At 38.4% G+C, this 19182-nt stretch overlaps 1 protein-coding gene across 1 annotated transcript in view; it reads right to left on the bottom strand.

Moving 5' to 3' along the window:
* Window positions 1-19182, bottom strand: part of LOC108634067 (disintegrin and metalloproteinase domain-containing protein 18-like) — an 85829-nt gene that overhangs the window by 6368 nt on the left and 60279 nt on the right. Inside the window, 5 exon segments of the mRNA XM_018041762.1 lie at window positions 6912-7092; window positions 7374-7464; window positions 7949-8144; window positions 11283-11381; window positions 15666-15852. Of these exon segments, the coding sequence (XP_017897251.1) occupies window positions 6912-7092; window positions 7374-7464; window positions 7949-8144; window positions 11283-11381; window positions 15666-15852 (754 nt within the window).

Here is a 19182-nt window from a genome sequence, read left to right as displayed (position 1 = left end):
TTTTATATATTATACTCCATTTAAAATTAATATAAAATATTGGCTATATTCTCTGAGCTGTGTAATATATTCTTGTAGCTTATTTGGAAGACAACACAGACAGAAAGACACACCACATTCTTGAACAGGCAGAATCAGTACTGTCCAAAGGACTACATTGTCCAAGAAAATTTCCAGATTTAATGAAATTCATATCAAATTACCAATGGAATTTTTCACAGAGCTAGAAAAAAAATCATGAAATTTGTAAACAGACACAAAAGACCCTGAGTAACCAAAGGAATCTAAAGCAAAATGAAGCTGAAGAATCAGGCTCCTGGACTTAAGACTACACTACAAAGCTACAGTCATCAAAACAGGAAGGTACTGGCACAAAAACACATATAGATCAGTGGACTAGGACACAAAGCTCATGATAAACCCATACACCTATGGTCACCTAATCTATGACAAAGCAGGCAAGACTATACAATGGAGGAAAGACAGCCTCTTCAATAAGCAGTGCTGGGAAACTGGACAGCTACATGTTAAAAAAAAAAACAAAAAGAAGTTAGAAAACTCTAACACCATACACAAAAATAAGCTCAAAATGAATTAAAGACTTAAATGTAAGACTGGAGGAAAAAAAGACCAAACATTCCCTAACATAAATTGCAGCGATATCTTTTTTGACCCATCTCCCAGAGTAATGGAAATAAAAACAAAAATGAATGGTACCTAAATAAAATCAAAAGCTGTTGCACAGCAAAGGGAATTATATACAAAAACAAAAAGACAACTCACAGGATGGGAGAAGATATTTGCAAATGATGCAACTGACAAAGAATTAGCCTTTTAAATTTTCAAACATTTCATCCAGCTCAACATCATAAAAACACACAACCCAGTCAAAACATGGGCAAAAGACCTAAAGAGAGACAATGCTCTAGAGAAGACATACAGATGGGTAAGTGACCTATGAGAAGATGTTCAACATAGTTAATTATTGAAAATGAAAGTGTTAGGCAATTAGCTGTGTCTGACTCTTTACAACCCCGTGGACTGTCAGAGAACTAAGATCATGGCATCCAATCTCATCACTTTATGGCAAATAGATGGGAAACAATGGAAATGTGACAGATTTTATCTTCTTGGGCTTCAAAATCACTGTGGAGACTGAGGCCATGAAATTAAAAGACACTTGCTTCTTGAAAGAAAGGCTATGAAAAATATGGACAGTGTATTAAGAAACAGAGACAGCACTTTGCTGACAAAGGTCTGTCTAGTCAATGCTATGGTTTTTCCAGTAGTCATGTATGGATGGGAGTTGGACCATAAGGAAGACTGAGCACTGAAGAATTGATGCTTTCAAACCGTGGTGCTGGAGAAGACTCTTGAGAGTCCCTTGGACTGCAAGGAGACCAAACCAGTCAATCCTAAGTGAAATCAACCCTGAACATTCATTGGAAGGATTGATGCTAAAGCTGAATCTCTAATACTTTGGCCACCTGATGGGAAGAGTCAACTCACTGGAAAAGACCCAGATGGTGGAAAGGATTAAAGGTAGGAGGAGAAAGAGACAACAAGATGAGATGGTTGAATGGCATCACTGACTCAAAGGACATGAGTCTGAGCAGACTCCAGGAGATGGTGAAGGATAGGGAAGCCGGGCATGCTGTAGTCCTTGGGGTCACAAAGAGTTGAACAGGACTTACTGACTGAACAACAACAAGGCTCCTCTGTCCGTGGAATTTCTCCAGGCAAAGAATCCTAGAGTGGGCAGCCATTCCCTTCTTCAGGAGATCTTCCCAATCCAGAGATCAAACCCAGGTCTCCTGCATTGCCAGCAGATTTTTAACCATCTGAGACACCAGGGAAGCCCATCAAATTATCAGAGAAATGTGAACCAAAACTGCAATGTGGTATCATCTCATATGGTCAGGATGGCCATCATCCAAATATCTACAAACAGTAAATGCTAGAGAGGGTGTGCAGAGAAAGGAACTCTCCTATGAGGTTTGTGGGGATGTAAATTGGTGCAGCCACTTCGGAGAACAATTCCTTAAAAATGGAAATACCGTATGATCTAGCAGTCCCACTCCTGGGTATATAACCAGAGAAAAATCTTGATTCAAAAGCATACATGCACCCCAATGTTCACTGCAGCACTATTCAAAATAGCCAAGACACAGAAGCAGATTAAATGTCCCTCAGCAGATGAAGGGATAAAGGATAAGTGGTACATATATACAATGGGATATTAGCCACTAAAAAGAATGAATTAATATCATTTGTAGCAACATAAATGGACCTGGAGATTATCAAACTAAGTGAAGTAAGTCAGACAGAGAAAGATAAGTATCACAGGATATCACTTATATGTGTATTCCTAAAGAAAAATGATTGAAATGAAGTTATTTACAAAATAGAAACTGACTCATAGACTTAGAAAATGAACTTATGGCTACTAAGGGTGAAGGGTTGAGGGGGAAGGATAGATTGGGTGTTTGGGATTGACATGCACAAACTGTTATATTTAAAACAGATAACCAACAAGGACTAACTATATAGCACAGGGATCTCTGTTCAATATTCTGTAATAACCTAAATGGGAAAAGAATCTGAAAAAAGTGGATATATAAAACTTAATCACTTTGCTGTACACCTGAAACTAATACAATATTGTTAATTAACTGTACTCCAATATAAATTAAAAATTAAAATAATAAAGTTAGCATAAAATATTGGCTATGTTCTCTGTGCTGTGCGATATATTCTTATAGCTTATTTATTATATATATATTAGTTTGTATCTCTTCAGAGAAGGCAATGGCACCCTATTCCAGTATTCTTGCCTGGAAAACCCATGGACCGAGGAGCCTGGTGGGCTGCAGTCCATGGGGTTGCTAAGAGTCGGACACGACTGAGTGACTTCACTTTCACTCTTCACTTTCATGTATTGGAGAAGGAAATGGCAGTGTTTTTACCTGGAGAATCCCAGGGACGTGGGACCCTGGTGGGCTGCTGTCTATGGGGCTGCACAGAGTTGGACACGACTGAAGTGACATAGCAGCAGCAGCAGCAGCACTTTGTATCTCTTAATCTCTCCCTGCTAACCTCGTCCCACTGGTAATCACTAACTTGTTCTCTGTATCTATGAACCTCTTTTAGTTATTGTATTCTTCACCTCTGACTAGTTATTTTTTATATTTCTAGTTTTTCACTAGAATTCTCAGTGTTCTTTTCTTCTTTTCCCAAGTTCAGATAACATTCTTATTGCTTATGCTTTAAACTTTTTATCTGGTAAATTATCTTTTTTTGTTTTTTCAGTTTTTTTTCTTTCATTTGAAATAATTCTTTTCTCTTCTCATTTTGTTTGACTTCGTCTCTATGAAATTAAGTGAAAGAGTTAGCTATCCTAGCCTTGAGGGAACGTCTTTGTGTCCCAGCATCCCTATACTGTCTGTGTGTACCCAGTGGTTTTTGTGGGAGAGCTAGATCTGACATGATCATGGGTCGCATCCTGTCCCAGGGTGTGCTGCCTGCTGTCACTTTGGTGAGACGCAGGACTGATGACAAAGGGATAGAGCCAGCACCAGGTGTGAGCTGAGACTTCTCCTATGATCCGTGGCTATCACCACCCTACTGAGGAGATGGCATCAGGTCCCAAGCTGCTGATGGTGAATGGATAAGGACAACCTTATGGTATAAGCTTGGGTCCAAGTTGGTCCAGTTCATTTTAAGTATGCACCTTCCCCCTCCATCCTGGGAAGGGCACTTCTGCCCCAGAGGGTATGATCCCTGAAGCAAGAGGGTGCTGGAGTGGGTGCCTGATGTGGTTGGGGCATGTGCCCTGGTATGACTCTGGAATGTCAGCCAGAATTCTAGACACTTCCTGATCCACTCCCTCTATAAGCAGCAGAAATAGCTGCCCTCGCCCCATTCAGCTCCATCCTTCCCAAGTGCACACTCTCCTCAGCAATGACAGACTTTGCCCTACTGCAAAGCAGTGCTGCAGCTAGTGAGGCCAGGGCAGATATTCAGCATGGCCTGGGGTGCACCTTGCATGGTTTCAGGAAAAGAGCCAGAGCTCTAGGCAGGTTCAATCAGCTTCCTCTGCCTTGTTCCCTGGAGTAAAGCCAGTTCTTTACAAGCAGAGTCTTGTTTTTTTTTGTTTTTTTCTTCACAGCCTCCTGGTGATAGCTCAGTTGGTAAAGAATTCACCTGCAATGCAGGAGACTCTGGTTCAATTCCTGGGTTGGGAAGATCCTCTAGAGAAGGGATAGGCTACCCACTCCAGTATTCTTGGGGTTCCCTTGTGGCTCAGCTTGTGATAGCTCAGTTGGTAAAGAATCTGCCTGCAATGCAGGAGACTCTGGTTCAATTCCTGGGTTGGGAAGATCCTCTAGAGAAGGGATAGGCTACCCACTCCAGTATTCTTGGGGTTCCCTTGTGGCTCAGCTTCTGATAGCTCAGTTGGTAAAGAATCCGCCTGCAATGGGGGAGACCTGGGTTCGATCCCTGGGTGGGGAAGATCCCCTGGAGAAAGGAAAGGCTACCCACTCCAGGATTCTGACCTGGACAATTCCATGGACTGTATAGTCCATGGGATCGCAGAGTCAGACACGACTGAGCGACTTGCACTGACACTTGTAAGCCCCACTGATTTTCAAACTTGATAAGGGATCAAATCCCAGTGTCAGATCCCAGGCCTGGGGTATCCAGTAATCAGTTTAAACCACTCACTCCCCAGGGAGGATCTCTGAACCATACACACACACACACCCCTCACCCTTCCTCTATGCTCCCTCCTAGAGGCACAGGTGCCGTAGTGATTGTTTGTCCTCCCTGCCTACCTGACAAGTATCCAGTTTGTTTTCAGGGAGAATTGCTTCACATGTAGTTGTATTTTTTAATGTGTTCCTGGGGAGAGGTGAGTTTAACATCTTCCTATGATGACATCTTCATCTTTTCTCCATCAAATGTTATTTTTGATGTCAAAATGATAACAGAAAAAATAGCTGAATATTCACTTATTTTGAATTCATTTAATCACAGGTTAAGTTAGAACATTTTCATGTTTCTTAGTCATGTGTTCAATTTCATGATTTTTTTTGTACAGATAAACACTAGAGTATGTGTGTGTGCGCATATATACATGTATGCTGGGATATGTGTGTGTACACATGTATATATTCACTGGGGTATGTGTGTGTGTGCACAGGTACATGTATACTGGGATATGTGTGTGTACACATGTATATATATACTGGGGTATCTGTATGTGCACAGGTACATATAAACCTGGGTACGCGTGTGTATGTGCACAGGTACATATATACTGCGGTACGTGTGTGTGTGTGCACAGGTACATATATATTGGGATATGTGTTTGTGTGCACATGTACATGCATATTGGGATATGTGTGTCCACATATGTATATGTATATTGAGGTACGTGTGTATGCACATGTACATATATACTGGGGTACACATAGATGTGCACATATATATACATATATATATATATATATATATGCTGCTAAGTCGCTTCAGTCGTGTCCGACTCTGTGTGACCCCATAGACGGCAGCCTACTAGGCTCCTCCATCCCTGGGATTCTCCAGGCAAGAGTACTGGAGAGGCTGCCATTGCCTTCTCCGACATATATATATATATATATATATATATATATATATATATATATATATATATATATATACATACACATATATGTGTATATTTATATATATACACACATACATATACACACATACATAGTGGGGGTATACCCACTATGATAACCTTATACCTATTACTCTTATACCAACCGAGTGTCCAAGAATTCAATTCAACTCATTCTGACACAATCTATCTGCAGTTAGAATCAAATTCCAAAAGTTAAAAGGCTCAGTCCCACAAGACTCTTCCCATTTCAGACACCAGATTCAAGTCTTTATCCTTCTGACCAACTGGCTACAAATTGGAGGTTCCCATGGCTCCCTCTCAGGTTTGATAATTTCCTAAATTGGCTCACAGAACTCAGGGAAAGACCTCACTTATGTTTACTAATTTATGGGAAAGAATATAACTCAGGAACAGCCAAATGGAAGAGATGCACAGGTCAAGTTATGTTGTCGGGCAAGAGGAAGTGACATTGTCTCCATGTCCTCTCCAGGCACATCCTCGTTACAACACATTGTGTTCACCAACTTACAAACTATCTTGAGTCTGATCACTGAAAAATTTTTACAGAGTCCAGTCTCCAGCCATATCATTCCCTTCATTGATGCTGTGAGTGGAGCTTAAAGCTCCACTCCACTAATCAATAGGTCTTTCTGGTGACCAGTATACTCTGAAGCATCAAGAGGCATCACCCTATTACCTCATTAGCATAAACCTAGGTTTCTCTGGATGAATCTCATTATGAATAACACCAAATATTCCTGTCAGGAAATTCTAAGGTTTAGGAGCTCAGGGCCAGAAACCAAGAGAAAAGGCCAAATTAATTTTCTTGTGCATGTTAAACCACATTGTACTTTTTTTTTTTTTGGTTTTCCTTGTTTTTCTCATTATTTAGTTTGTTCTGACCTATTTTTTTCCATGTATTATTTGATATTTTCTGTTCTTTGATTACACAAACTGTCACAGGCCAGATCCTTGCCTACTGGACAAGATTAGATTCTCAAATGTGACAAAACAAATTCAACTAACTATAGCAAAATTCACAGTAAAATGATAGACAGTGAAGTAAAGGCTACTTTAGCCAATAGAAAGTGACCTTTTAATTTTACGATGATATAGTAACCAAAATTTGTACCATTAATTACAAATTTAAAAACCTTAAGCTCTCTCTCTCTCTCTCTCTCTCACACACACACACACACTGAGACATCCATACACCCTATACAGAAGCAAGTAAAATTTTATTTACCTTATTTTCATCACACATGGTTCCATCAGCCGTCACAGTAGGGTCCGCATATCTTTCACGTCTTAAAGTTGCTGACATACATATATGGCCTCCAAGGTAGGTATATTGAATCTGAACGTCATTGTGTAATGCTATACCTGAATGTGTCCAGTGGCAAACTAACTTTCCACAAAGGAGTTGGCTATCAATATATTAAAAAAAAATCTCTTAATGCCCAGAGGTCTCTTATAGACACAAGAGATTAGATAAAAAAAAAACAGTACCAAATATGAGGATAATTCAAAATGTTACTGAGATCATAAAGCTATTCAGAATGTACACCAACTAATAAAGTGCAACATATAAATTCATCTATATAAACCAGGCTAATTTTTCATTTGCACTAAGTTACTCTTGACAGTATACAAACACACAAACACTCACGCAGGCATTTGAAAAATGTAAAAATTTCTAAATACATACCGAAAAGAACAACCTTTTCCTTGACAGTTTCCAAACACATCAGATTGAAAATTCACTTCTTCTGTACACTGATAACTAGCTTCTTTAGCAACTAAAAACATAAACAAATTTCCAATTACTCATCTTTAAAAAATTAAAAACTAAAACTGTGGTAAATTAATATTGAAATGTCTAAACAACAATGCCTAGTCAATGTCATTTATTACAAATTTCAGTATTGTCTACTGGATATACAAGAAAAAGAAACACTGAAAACTACCCACTTAAAAACAGGAGAGCTGGCATGTCAGAGCAGAAATAATTGAGAAATTCTACAGTCTTCTGCACTCTCTCATCTTCAATTCTAAATTCTACTCACTTTCTCCCAACCACCTCAGATTTCACTAATATCCTATTCATTTTCTCCTGTTCTTATTGGGTCTGTTTTACCTCTTGACATTGTTCAAAGTTACAATGATTTCAATTTTATGTTCAAATTTGGATTTAACAAACAGTCCTTTTTCTTTTGGTGTTTTACTGACTTTAGAAAAACAATAGCTTAAAAATAAAGCTCAGAAGAAAAAATAAATTGTTACATTTTCCAAACAAACCGATGCACTGCCTTGTTCTATCTCGGCATATTCCTCTAAAGCAATAGGAAGATTTATTATTGCACGTTTGTAAGTCGGCAGCTTTCATATCAGGTGCACAAAATTCAGACACCCCATTGCAAAATTCTGGAAAATCACATGGATCAGTGCTTTTCCTACACACTCTTCCTCTTTCAAATATCTGTGACAAAAGGAAAAACACATATTTGCTTTGAAGTAGTATAACAAATGTAAAAACATTAAATAACAGCATTGAATTTGTAGCTATCATTTTCATTACTGTGACGTTTGTAAGTGTTTAAACTCTAAATTTGCTTAAAGTTCCAGTGAAAGAGTTTGGAAAGAAGACAAATGCCTACTAATGCGTAAACAAACTGTGGTGTGGACAATGGAATGTGTCAGCCACATAAAGGAATGGAGTACTGATGTATGCTGCAAGGCGACTGAAACTCGGAAACACTGTATTTAGTGACGAAACCAGACACAAGGTTTCCCACTGTATGGTTCTAGTTCTATGGAATGTCCAGAGTAGGGAAATCCATAGAGAGGAGAGCAGGTGCATCATGGGTCGGGGTCTCCTGTTTGGCTGAGGAAGCGGCTGTGGAACCAGGTCAAGGCGGCGGCTGCACAGCACTGTGAATGCTCTAAATGCTGCTCGGCGCACTAAAGCCCTTGACAACGGCTAACTTCCACTGTGTGACTTAAACTTCAACTTAAAAATGGCCCATAGCGGATTCATGTTGATGTATGGCAAAACCAATACAATATTGTAATTAGCCTCCAATTAAAATAAATAAATTTATATTAAAAAACCAACCAAACAAAAAATATATATATATAATAAAAATGGCCCTAGTGAATGTTTTGTAGTTACAATGCTTTGGTTATCCTGAATATTCACTTCAAGATAAACAGAAAATATCTGAGATGATACTATGCATATCTGTTTTTCAACTTTTGATTCTTGAGAACTAATCCATTGCACTCCTGAAATATTTTAACTAACTCAGATGCTGGTCTTTCCAGGTTTCTAAAATGTTTCTTAGTGGACACCCTTGTCCTTTTTGCCCTTCAAGTAGTTTTCTTTTCAGGATGAACTCCACTTCTACTACGAAACTGCTTCTGACCCAGGATGACAATCGGAACACTTCTCCCTAGACACAGTGGTGGGAAATTTAACTTAGAATGTAGTGCTGAGTCAGAGCTTCTGCCACTACCAGGGGTGGACATAGGTGCCAGGAAAGAGGGGATCCCTCTGCTCTTCTGATATACCATACAGTATAGACTAGAAAAGCCAGGATCTGCACTGAGCTATCAGTCCTGCACACAGGAAAAGCTTGTCTGAGAACTGCCAAGGAAAAGCAAGGGTATCCAACTGATGTGTAGCATAAGAAACTTGTTGCTCCAGTTTTAAACAAAGATTCACTTGAGCATGACGCTGAACTCATGTCATATGTAAGCTTCCTGAGTGCTTGTTTCTTATTCTTTGCTTGTGTGTTCATCATCAAGTACAACTGACCCATGATAATTGCTGGTGTGCAGTACCAGACACAGCTCCTTAAAACTTCAGAGAGGAAAGTCTGGGTACTGGCTAAAACATGTTAGTCCCTGTTATGTGTCAGATAATAGCAGGTTAGAGTATTGGTCTTCAATATCTTTGTACTTGGACTTCTGTCCATCTAAACAGAAAATTTATAAGAAAAAAACGCTGGTTCAAAGCAGTACATTTCAGACCATGTCAGTGGAAAGTAGAATGGAAAGTAGACAGAAAAAAATAAGAAGCCTTTTAAGCTTATGGTCAGTAATAAGAGAGGCACCTGTGACCCTTCAAAAGACAGCAAAAGCTAGATTTTATACTATAATATGTAAGAAAGTTAATGGGAACTAACATAGGACATTGAAGCATGCTTCAACAGTGAGAAGGAGAGGTCCTGGGCAGATGGTGGCAGTGGGCATATTCCCAGAACTAGAATTGAGTCACAGGTGCCTTCAAGTGTGAAAAATGAAATGGCTGTCCAGGGCTACCTTCTACAGACCAATAAATGCAGTCCTGGATGTTAAAAACAAAAGATGATAGCTGAAGTTACAGGTTTTAGTTGGAACTTCTTTACAGAATTCAATGCTGTTACCCCAAATCTCTCCCTAGAAACTTATACTATGAATTTTCACTGGACCAAATACAGGAATTGTCTCTGTTGCAAAGAATTATCCTTTGAGATGCAGATAGAGGGCAATGGTGGGTGTGTACTAAGTCACTTCAGTCATCTCCAACCCTCTGTAACCCTGCGGATTGCAGGGGCCAGGCTCTTCTGTCCATGGGATTCTCCTGGCAGGCAGGCTCTTCAGCACCACCTGGGGAGTCCAGATGGAAATGGACTGTTTAGAAAATTCAACTGCTCTGTCTCACTGATTTGGAGACAAAGACAAAGATGTGAGTTCTGGGGAAGGAAAGAACAACACAGTTTATTGCTAAGAAGTGGAAATCCTAGCTTGGCCTCTACATTAATATGCCTTGAAACAAATGAACATTGGCTTAAGAACTAGCCCACTGAGTGAAGAAGAGCATGCAGGGAACAGGGTGAAATGGTGTGGGGAGAGATTTTCATTGACAGTGGAAAAACAGACCTGATGACAAAACCTCTCGTCAATCAGCGTTCATGTGTGTCTTAGCCTCCTAAAAGTAACACGCAAAAAGGCGAGTTGCTGAAATGAAGCCCTCCATAGAACAGAGCTCTTATCCAGGGTCCTATCAGAGGTGGTTATGAAGGCAAATTGAGGGAAAACTTCCCAAGGGAAGTCAAGGATTCAGTGAGTGATTCACAAAGTTAATCTTCAGTATTAGATATGCTACATATTGCTGACTATTCCCTATGGATTCCTTTTTTCTGCTACTTCCAAAGCGAGGGGTTACTTATAATTGTATAATTGTATACAATTATAATTGTCTATTTATTCAAATATTGTATCTCAAGTGTGTGTGGGGTGGCTTATTCATAATTTTGTCATAAGTAGATTGTGAGGAGCTACATTCAATTATGACCAAGAGGAACTCACAACACCCAGATTACCTGAAGTTGTTATTAAATGGCATAATAGGATGAGTTCTGAGTAGGGATTGAAACAATAAGGTTAGAGGTAGGGCTAAAAATTTGATTGGAAAAGACCTAAAGACTTCTCAATTCTGAACTCAACAGTGGATGAATCAGGAACATATGGTTACATATTTGAAAGATGAGTAAAAATTGTGTGAAAAAAAGCTAAAAAGCCCATAAAAGCAGGAATTTCATGGAAGAAAATAAGGTGATATTCGAAAACTTACCTTACAAGTGTTTTTTCCACAACATGGTCCAGAACCACAGTTTGCCTTTCCTTTCAGTACACAGTTTAAAGGATCACAGCATTTAAAATGCTCACATGTCTGAAAGCAAAGGTAATCAAGTTAAGTAATTTTGAACTAAATCATTTTACTTATTGTTATAATATCTTAAGCCATGTCTCTAATTACAATCGCAGTATAATTTTTATGTCTATCTATTTTTAACACCACTTCACCTAGACAGTGTATTTTGATATAGAAAAATGTGGTAATGAAATCATTCATGATTCTATGTTCAAGAATTTGACTGTTAAAAATGTAATGCAATTTACTTCAATCTTTTTGAGTTCATAAATATATGGACAATATATTTTGAGATTTTTCTCATTTGTGTGTGTGTGTGTGTGTGTGTGTGTGTGTAGTCGTGTCCAACTCTTTGTGACCCCATGGGCTGTAGCCTTGCCAGGTTCCTCTGTTCATGGAATTCTCCAGGCCAGAGTACTGGAGTGGGTAGCCATTCCCTTCTCCAAGGGATCTTCCTAACCCAGTTTCGAACCTGGATCTCCCACATTGCAGGCAGATTCTTTACCGTCTGAGCCACTAGTAAACTACTTATCTGTCTTATCAATTCTCCTCAAGATATTCTGTGACTATTAAATGTTTTTGGATGTGACAAAATAGAGGTTTCCAAATAACAACAGCATATTGTGGTTGTGTCTTTTCAAAGAAATTTTTTTTCACTTTTTAGCCCTTGAATATTAAAGATTGATTCTAAAAGTTATTAGTTCTAAGAATTAAAAAATATTAAGAACTCTTTCATAATACACATTTATTTCCTTCTCTTTATAGAGTTGTCTAGTAGTGTAAGAGTGATATAAGACTGATAAGTAATATATTTAAAAAAATTTATTTTATTTTTAAAAATAAATTTATTTATTTTAATTGGAGGTTAAACCAATACAATATTGATAAGTAATATTTTAAAATGAATAAAGTGAATAGGCACAAAGAACTACATGTTTATATCTGTTTCAATTTCATGTATCTTCACAATTTAGTTTATTTTATATGTTTATGCATACTTTTCTTTGAGATATTCTATTATTTTTTTATTGCTAAGCACTTTTGTATTAATAATATTAGCCCCTAGCCACTAATATATTTTATATTGTTTTGCAGTTTGTCATGACAACTTATTTCTATTTTGGCAGGTTTTAAAAAATATTTTTATTACTGTGATATTCTGAAATCTGAAAATTGCCACTTTTCTTTCATGATTTTGTTCCAAGAGCTTCTGTATAATATTTTCTTCCACATTAATCCCAGTAAATACGTGAAGGGGTAAAATGTTTCTGTTATATATATAAATATATATCTACATATATGTATTTTTATTTTACATTAAGTATTTTGAGCAGTATGTTGTAAATGTAACTATAAGGGGAATATATGTCTTCTGCCAAAATTAATTAAGTTTTTATTTTCTTATAGAATAGTAATTTATTACTGATATTTTATTATACCTGGATACTTGTATAATGTCATTTATAAAAGGAAACATAATGCAGTTACACTAATGGCATATTACTAAAGTATATTCCAGATTCTATTCTTATTTAACACTTGTAAATCTATAAGAATCAGATAATAATCATTTTTTCTTTTTCATGTTTCATCAAGAAGAATGTGTTATGCTTCACATATAAACATGTTAATGAAAAACAGCAAGTGAATTTACTGAAGATGGAATATTAAACCCGCACTAAATATTAATATTGGGGAAAATAAAACAAAATCAGTGATGTGATAGCCTAATATCGAAAATCTAGAATCAAGGAGAGAGCCTGCAGTAGACAGTATATTTTGACAGCACTCAATGTATAATGGAAATCTAGACTAAAGACCTAGATTTGCCAACATCCACTGGATCATAGAAAAAGCAAGAACTCCAGAAAAACATCTACTTCTGCTTCATTTACTACGCTAAAGCCTTTGACTATGTGGATCACAACAAACTGTGGAAAATTCTGAAAGAGATGGGAATATTGGACTACCTGTCCTGATTCCTGAGAAATCTGTATGCAGGTCAAGAGGCAACACTTAGAACCAACCACGGAACAACAGACTGGCTCAAAATTGGGAAAGGAGTACGTTAAGGCTTTATACTGTCACCCTGCTTATTGAACTTCTATGCAGAGTACATCATGAGAAATGCTGGGCTGGATGAAGCACAAGCTGGAATCAAGATTGCCGGGACAAATATCAATAACCTCAGATATGCAGATGACACCACCCTTATGGCAGAAAGAGAAGAAGAACTAAAGAGCCTCTTGATGAAAGTGAAAGAGGAGAGTGAAAAAGTAGGCTTAAAACTCAGCATTCAGAAAACTAAGATCATGGCATCTTGTCCCATCACTTCATGACAAATAGATGGGGGAAACAATGGAAACAATGAAAGACTTTACAGTTTTGGGCTCCAAAATCATTGCAGATGGTGACTGTAGCCATGAAATTAAAAGACTCTTGCTCCTTGGAAAAAACGCTATGATCAACCTGGACAGCATATTAAAAAGCAGAGATATTACTTTGCTGATAAAGGCCTATGTAGTCAACTCTATGGTTTTTCCAGTAGTCATGTATGGATGTGAGAGTTGGACTATAGAGAAAGCTGAGCACCACAGGTATACACGTGTTCCCCATCCTGAACCCCCCTTCCGTCCTCCCTCCCCATAGCACCTCTGGGTCATCCCAGTGCACCAGCCCTAAGCATCCAGTATCATGCATCAAACCAGGACTGGCAATTCATTTCATATATGATATTATACATGTTTCAATGCCATTCTCCCAAATCATCCCACCCTCTCCCTCTCCCACAGAGTCCAAAAGAAACCAATACAATATTGTAAAGTAATTTTAACCTCCAATTAAAATAAATAAATTTATATTAAAAAAAAGGAAAGCTGAGCACCGAAGATTTGATGCTTTTGAACTGTGGTGCTGGAGAAGACTCTTGAGGGTTCCTTGGACTGCAAGGAGATCCAACCAGTCCATCCTAAAGGAGATCAGTCTTGAATACTCATTGGAAGGACTGATGCTGAAGCTGAAACCCCAATACTTTGGCCACTTGATGCAAAGAAATGAGTCATTGGAAAAGTCCCTGATGCTGGGAAAGATTGAAGGCTGGAGGAGAAGGGGACAACAGAGGATGAGATGGTTGGATGGCATCACGACTCGATAGACATGAGTCTCAGCAAGCTCCTGCAGTTGATGATGGACAGGGAAGCCTGGTGTGCTGCAGTCCATGGGGTCTCAAAGAGTCGGACACAACTGAGTGACTGAACTGACTGAGGTGGTTAATATGCTCAAGAATGTTCATAAAAAGTGACTCCAAAATGAGAGATGAGAGTTGACCAAAAATAACATGACACTGGAATGTAACAGATGTGGTGGTGCATTTATTATAATCCATTAACCTATCAGTTCAGTTCAGTTGCTCAGTCGTGTCCGACTCTTTGCAGCCCCATGGACTGCAGCACGCCAGGCTTCCCTGTCCTTCACCATCTCCCAGAGCTTGCTCAAACTCATATCCAGTGAGTTGGTGATGCCATCCAACCATCTAATCCTCTGTTGTCCCCCTCTCCTCCTGCATTCAATCTTTCCCAGCATTAGGGTATTTGTCAGCGAGTTGGTTTTTTTGCATCAGGTGGCCAAAGTATTGGAACTTCAGCTTTAGTGTCAGTCTTTCCAATGACTATTCAGAGTTGATTTTCTTTCGAATTGACTGGTTTGATCTCCTTGCAGTTCAAAGGACTCTCAAGAGTCTTCTCCAACTTTATAATTCGAGAGTATAAATTCTTTGGTATTCAGTCTTCTTTATGGTCCAGCTCTCACATCCATACACGACTACTGGGAAATCCAAGGCTTTGACTATATGATTCTTTGTGGGCACAGTGATGTCTCTGTTCTTTAATTCAATTTGAAACCAAGCTAAAATAAATGAAGTTCCCCCAATGCAAGGACTGGAATTAGAAGATGAAGATGTGAACAACGGCATACATTTAATAACTCAGTGATTTAAATCAGTCACTTTAAAGGAATTCATGGATAATTTAGGTGATAATTATACTCCTGTTGGAACTGATGTTTATGATATGGAAAGATGGGTAATATTTGTGCAGTAAGGAAAATCTTCATTCAACCCATGCTGCATTTACCCTATTCTTAAATTATTCAACTTCAAATTTTGGATGAGCCAGTTATCACATGCCCCACAGCTTCCCATCTTAGATGTTTGACTATATGGAACAATTAAAAAAATTATGTCACATCTACATTTGTAAGATTATGTGACAAACACAAAAACAAATATCAGTCTTTTTCACTAACCTGCCTGGAACCACAGTCACATTGTTCAGATGGTTCCAAAACTCCATTGCCGCAAATTGATGATCTTCCTTGTGGAAACACTTTTGGAACTGTTTGATTCTGAAGACATTCCAATTTAGGCTGTGAAGTTGTATGTTTAAATTCATCTATGCTGCAACTGCTAAAAAACTTTATGCCATGGGAACGTCTGAAATAATATTGTATTTCTTAGTTAAAAGGAATAAAATCAGTATCAAAGTAACACTCTTCGATAACATGCTGTGAATTATTTACTTCTTCACTTACAGAATAGCCATGAAGAGTGCTTGGCTATTGTCAAGTGGCTATAAAGTGGAGAGTGCTCTATTTTTAATTCAGTTAGTAATAAAAGAATAAGCCCATTTCTATTCAAATTCAGCATGCTGCTGCTAATTCGCTTCAGTCGTGTCCAAGTCTGTGCGACCCCAGAGACGGCAGCTCACCGGACTCCCCCATCCCTGGGATTCTCCAGGCAAGAATACTGGAGTGGGTTGCCATTTTGTTCTCCAATGCATGAAAGTGAAAAGTGAAAGTGAAGTCGCTCAGTCGTGTCCGACTCTTAGCGACCCCATGGACTGCAGGCCACCAGGCTCCTCCGTCCATTGGATTTTCCAGGCAAGAGTACTAGAGTGGGGTGCCATTGCCTTCTCCACAAATTCAGTATAACAGACATCTAATAAGTAGAGGATGTTAAGGAGGTTGCATGATTGAGAATATAATAAACAAAAGAGTGCTTGTTGACAAAAAGGCTCTATTTAAGTACAACTTACTCTTTATTACTATCCTTATTATTTACAGCACTGTCAAGATTATAATCATTATAATAAGAACAACTAATTATTATTAAGAAAATGATACATACTAGGGATAATATAGAAAACTGAAAGAATAAACACAATGGTTGATTGAGTTAATTAAAAGTCAGAATTGTTTTTACTTTGGTAACAAACTTAAAACAGCTCAACATGAAGCATATAGAATACATAAACTCTAGATTCTCTCTAGTTTGATATTTTCATATTTCTAGTACACTGTCTAATGGGTTTTTGTTTAAATTAGTAACAAACTCATACTTAGAGAAATGACATGAGAAACAAATTTTGTTTCCTAAACCAGTTGAATAATAATAATTTCAATGTATAACTCTTACAGAAAACTGAATTCTCTTAAAACAGACCTTCAATAACATGAAACAAAGATATGTTGTTAACATCTAATTCTTTTATCAGGTTCCAATTTCCCCTTCATCACGGTACTGGCACTCTACAGCAAAAAGATCCAATTCAGAACCAACCACTGCCTTTAGTACTCCTATCTCCTTAGTTTAATTGACTACATTTTTTTGGTGTCATTTTTGACATTCAAAAGTTTTATAGTCTCAGGCTAATTATTTGGGAAAATGTGCCTCAGTTTAGGTTTATGTAATGTTTCCCAATGCTTAGACTGAGGTTATGTATCTTGTTAAACGCACCACAGAAATATTGCTGAGTCTGTGTGCTCCATTGCATCCTAACAGCACATGATTCTAACTTGTTATGTTTTTGAAAAAAGTCATTTTGATTAGGTGATTAAAGTCTATACTTTAATATCTCTTTCTCTACTTATCTCTTAATAATTATTTGGGCAGAAGTTTTATGTACATATAACCTTTCTAGTTCTATTTTCAATATATTCACTATGTATATATATCTCTTATAACCTTATTTTAATATATCCATTCAATATATTTATTCACTTCAAAATAATATTTTCATGTATTTATATGAATATGGACTCAAATTTTCCTAGTACACTAAAAGGTGTTTTAAACCTTAATTGACATTACATGGGAAATAGATGGAGAAACAGTGGAAACAGTGTCAGACTTAATTTTGGGGGGCTCCAAAATCACTGCAGATGGTGATTGCAGCCATGAAATTAAAAGACGCTTACTCCTTGGAAGAAAAGTTATGACCAACCTAGATAGCATATTGAAAAGCAGAGATATTACTTTGCCGACTAATGTCCGTCTAGTCAAGGCGAGGGTTTTTCCAGTAGTCATGTATGGATGTGAGAGTTGGACTGTGAAGAAGGCTGAGCGCCGAAGAATTGATGCTTTTGAACTGTGGTGTTTGAGTAGACTGGAGAGTCCCTTGGACTGCAAGGAGATCCAACCAGTCCATTCTGAAGGAGATCAGCCCTGGGATTTCTTTGGAAGGAATGACGCTGAAGCTGAAACTCCAGTATTTTGGCCACCTCATGGGAAGAGTTTACTCATTGGAAAAGACTTTGATGCTAGGAGAGATTGGGGGCAGGAGAAGAAGGGGATGACAGAGGATGAGATGGCTGGATGGCTTCACCGACTCGATCGACGTGAGTCTGAGTGAACTCCAGGAGCTGGTGATGGACAGGGAGGCCTGGCGTGCTGAGATTCATGGGGTTGCAAAGAGTCGGACACGTCTGAGCAACTGAACTGAACTGAACTGAACATTACATATGACTTTCAGATTGTCCTAGATTTGCCTGTTGGAAGACTCCTTCAAACTGTTTTGTTTCCATAAGTGTATATCCAAATTCTTTGAACATCTTTTTATATTCTGACACAAATGCTCACTGATCATTTGTATCCTGTCTATCTTAGTCCTGGAATCAGGCATGTGGTGTCTCCAACTTTGTTCTTTCTCAAGGTTACCATAGCTATTCAGGGTCTATTAAATTTTAGGATTGAATCACTGCAGATGGTGACTGCAGCCATGAAATTAAAAGACACTCCTTGGAAGGAAAGTTATGACCAACCTAGATAGCATATTGAAAAACAGAGCCATTACTTTGCCAACAAAGGTCCGTCTAGTCAAGGCTATGATTTTTCCAGTAGTCATGTATGGATGTGAGAGTTGGACTGTGAAGAAAGCTGAGCACAATAGAATTGATGCTTTTGAACTGTGGTGTTGGAGAAGACTCTTGAGAGTCCCTTGGACTGCAGGAAGATCCAACCAGTCCATTCTAAAGGAGATCAGCCCTGGGTGTTCTTTGGAAGGAATGATGCTAAAGCTGAAACTCCAGTACTTTGGCCACCTCATGCGAAGAGTTGACTCATTGGAAAAGACTCTGATGCTGGGAGGGATTGGGGGCAGGAGGAAAAGGGGACGACAGAAGATGAGATGGCTGGGTGGCATCAGCGACTTGATGGACGTGAGTTTGAGTGAACTCCGGGAGTTGGTGATGGACAAGGAGGCCTGGTGTGCTGTGGTTCATGGGGTTGCAGAGAGTCAGACATTACTGAGCGACTGAACTGAACTGATTTTATATCTGGGAAAGGTATCATTGCAATTTGAATAGGAATTATATTGAATGTACAGACTGATTTGGATAATATAGATTTTTGCTGTTCAGTCAGCCAGTTGTGTCCAATTCTTTGTGAACTGCAAAATGCCAGGCCTCCCTGTACCTCACCATCTCCCGAAATTTGCCCAAGTTCATGTCCCCTGTATTGGTGATGCCATCCAGCCATCTCATCTTC

Source organism: Capra hircus, chromosome 27 (genome assembly GCF_001704415.2).
Source record: "Capra hircus breed San Clemente chromosome 27, ASM170441v1, whole genome shotgun sequence".
Classification (NCBI taxonomy): Eukaryota; Metazoa; Chordata; class Mammalia; order Artiodactyla; family Bovidae; genus Capra; species Capra hircus.
Note: the sequence above shows the minus strand (reverse complement) of the source record. Positions and strands in the feature narration are given on the sequence as shown.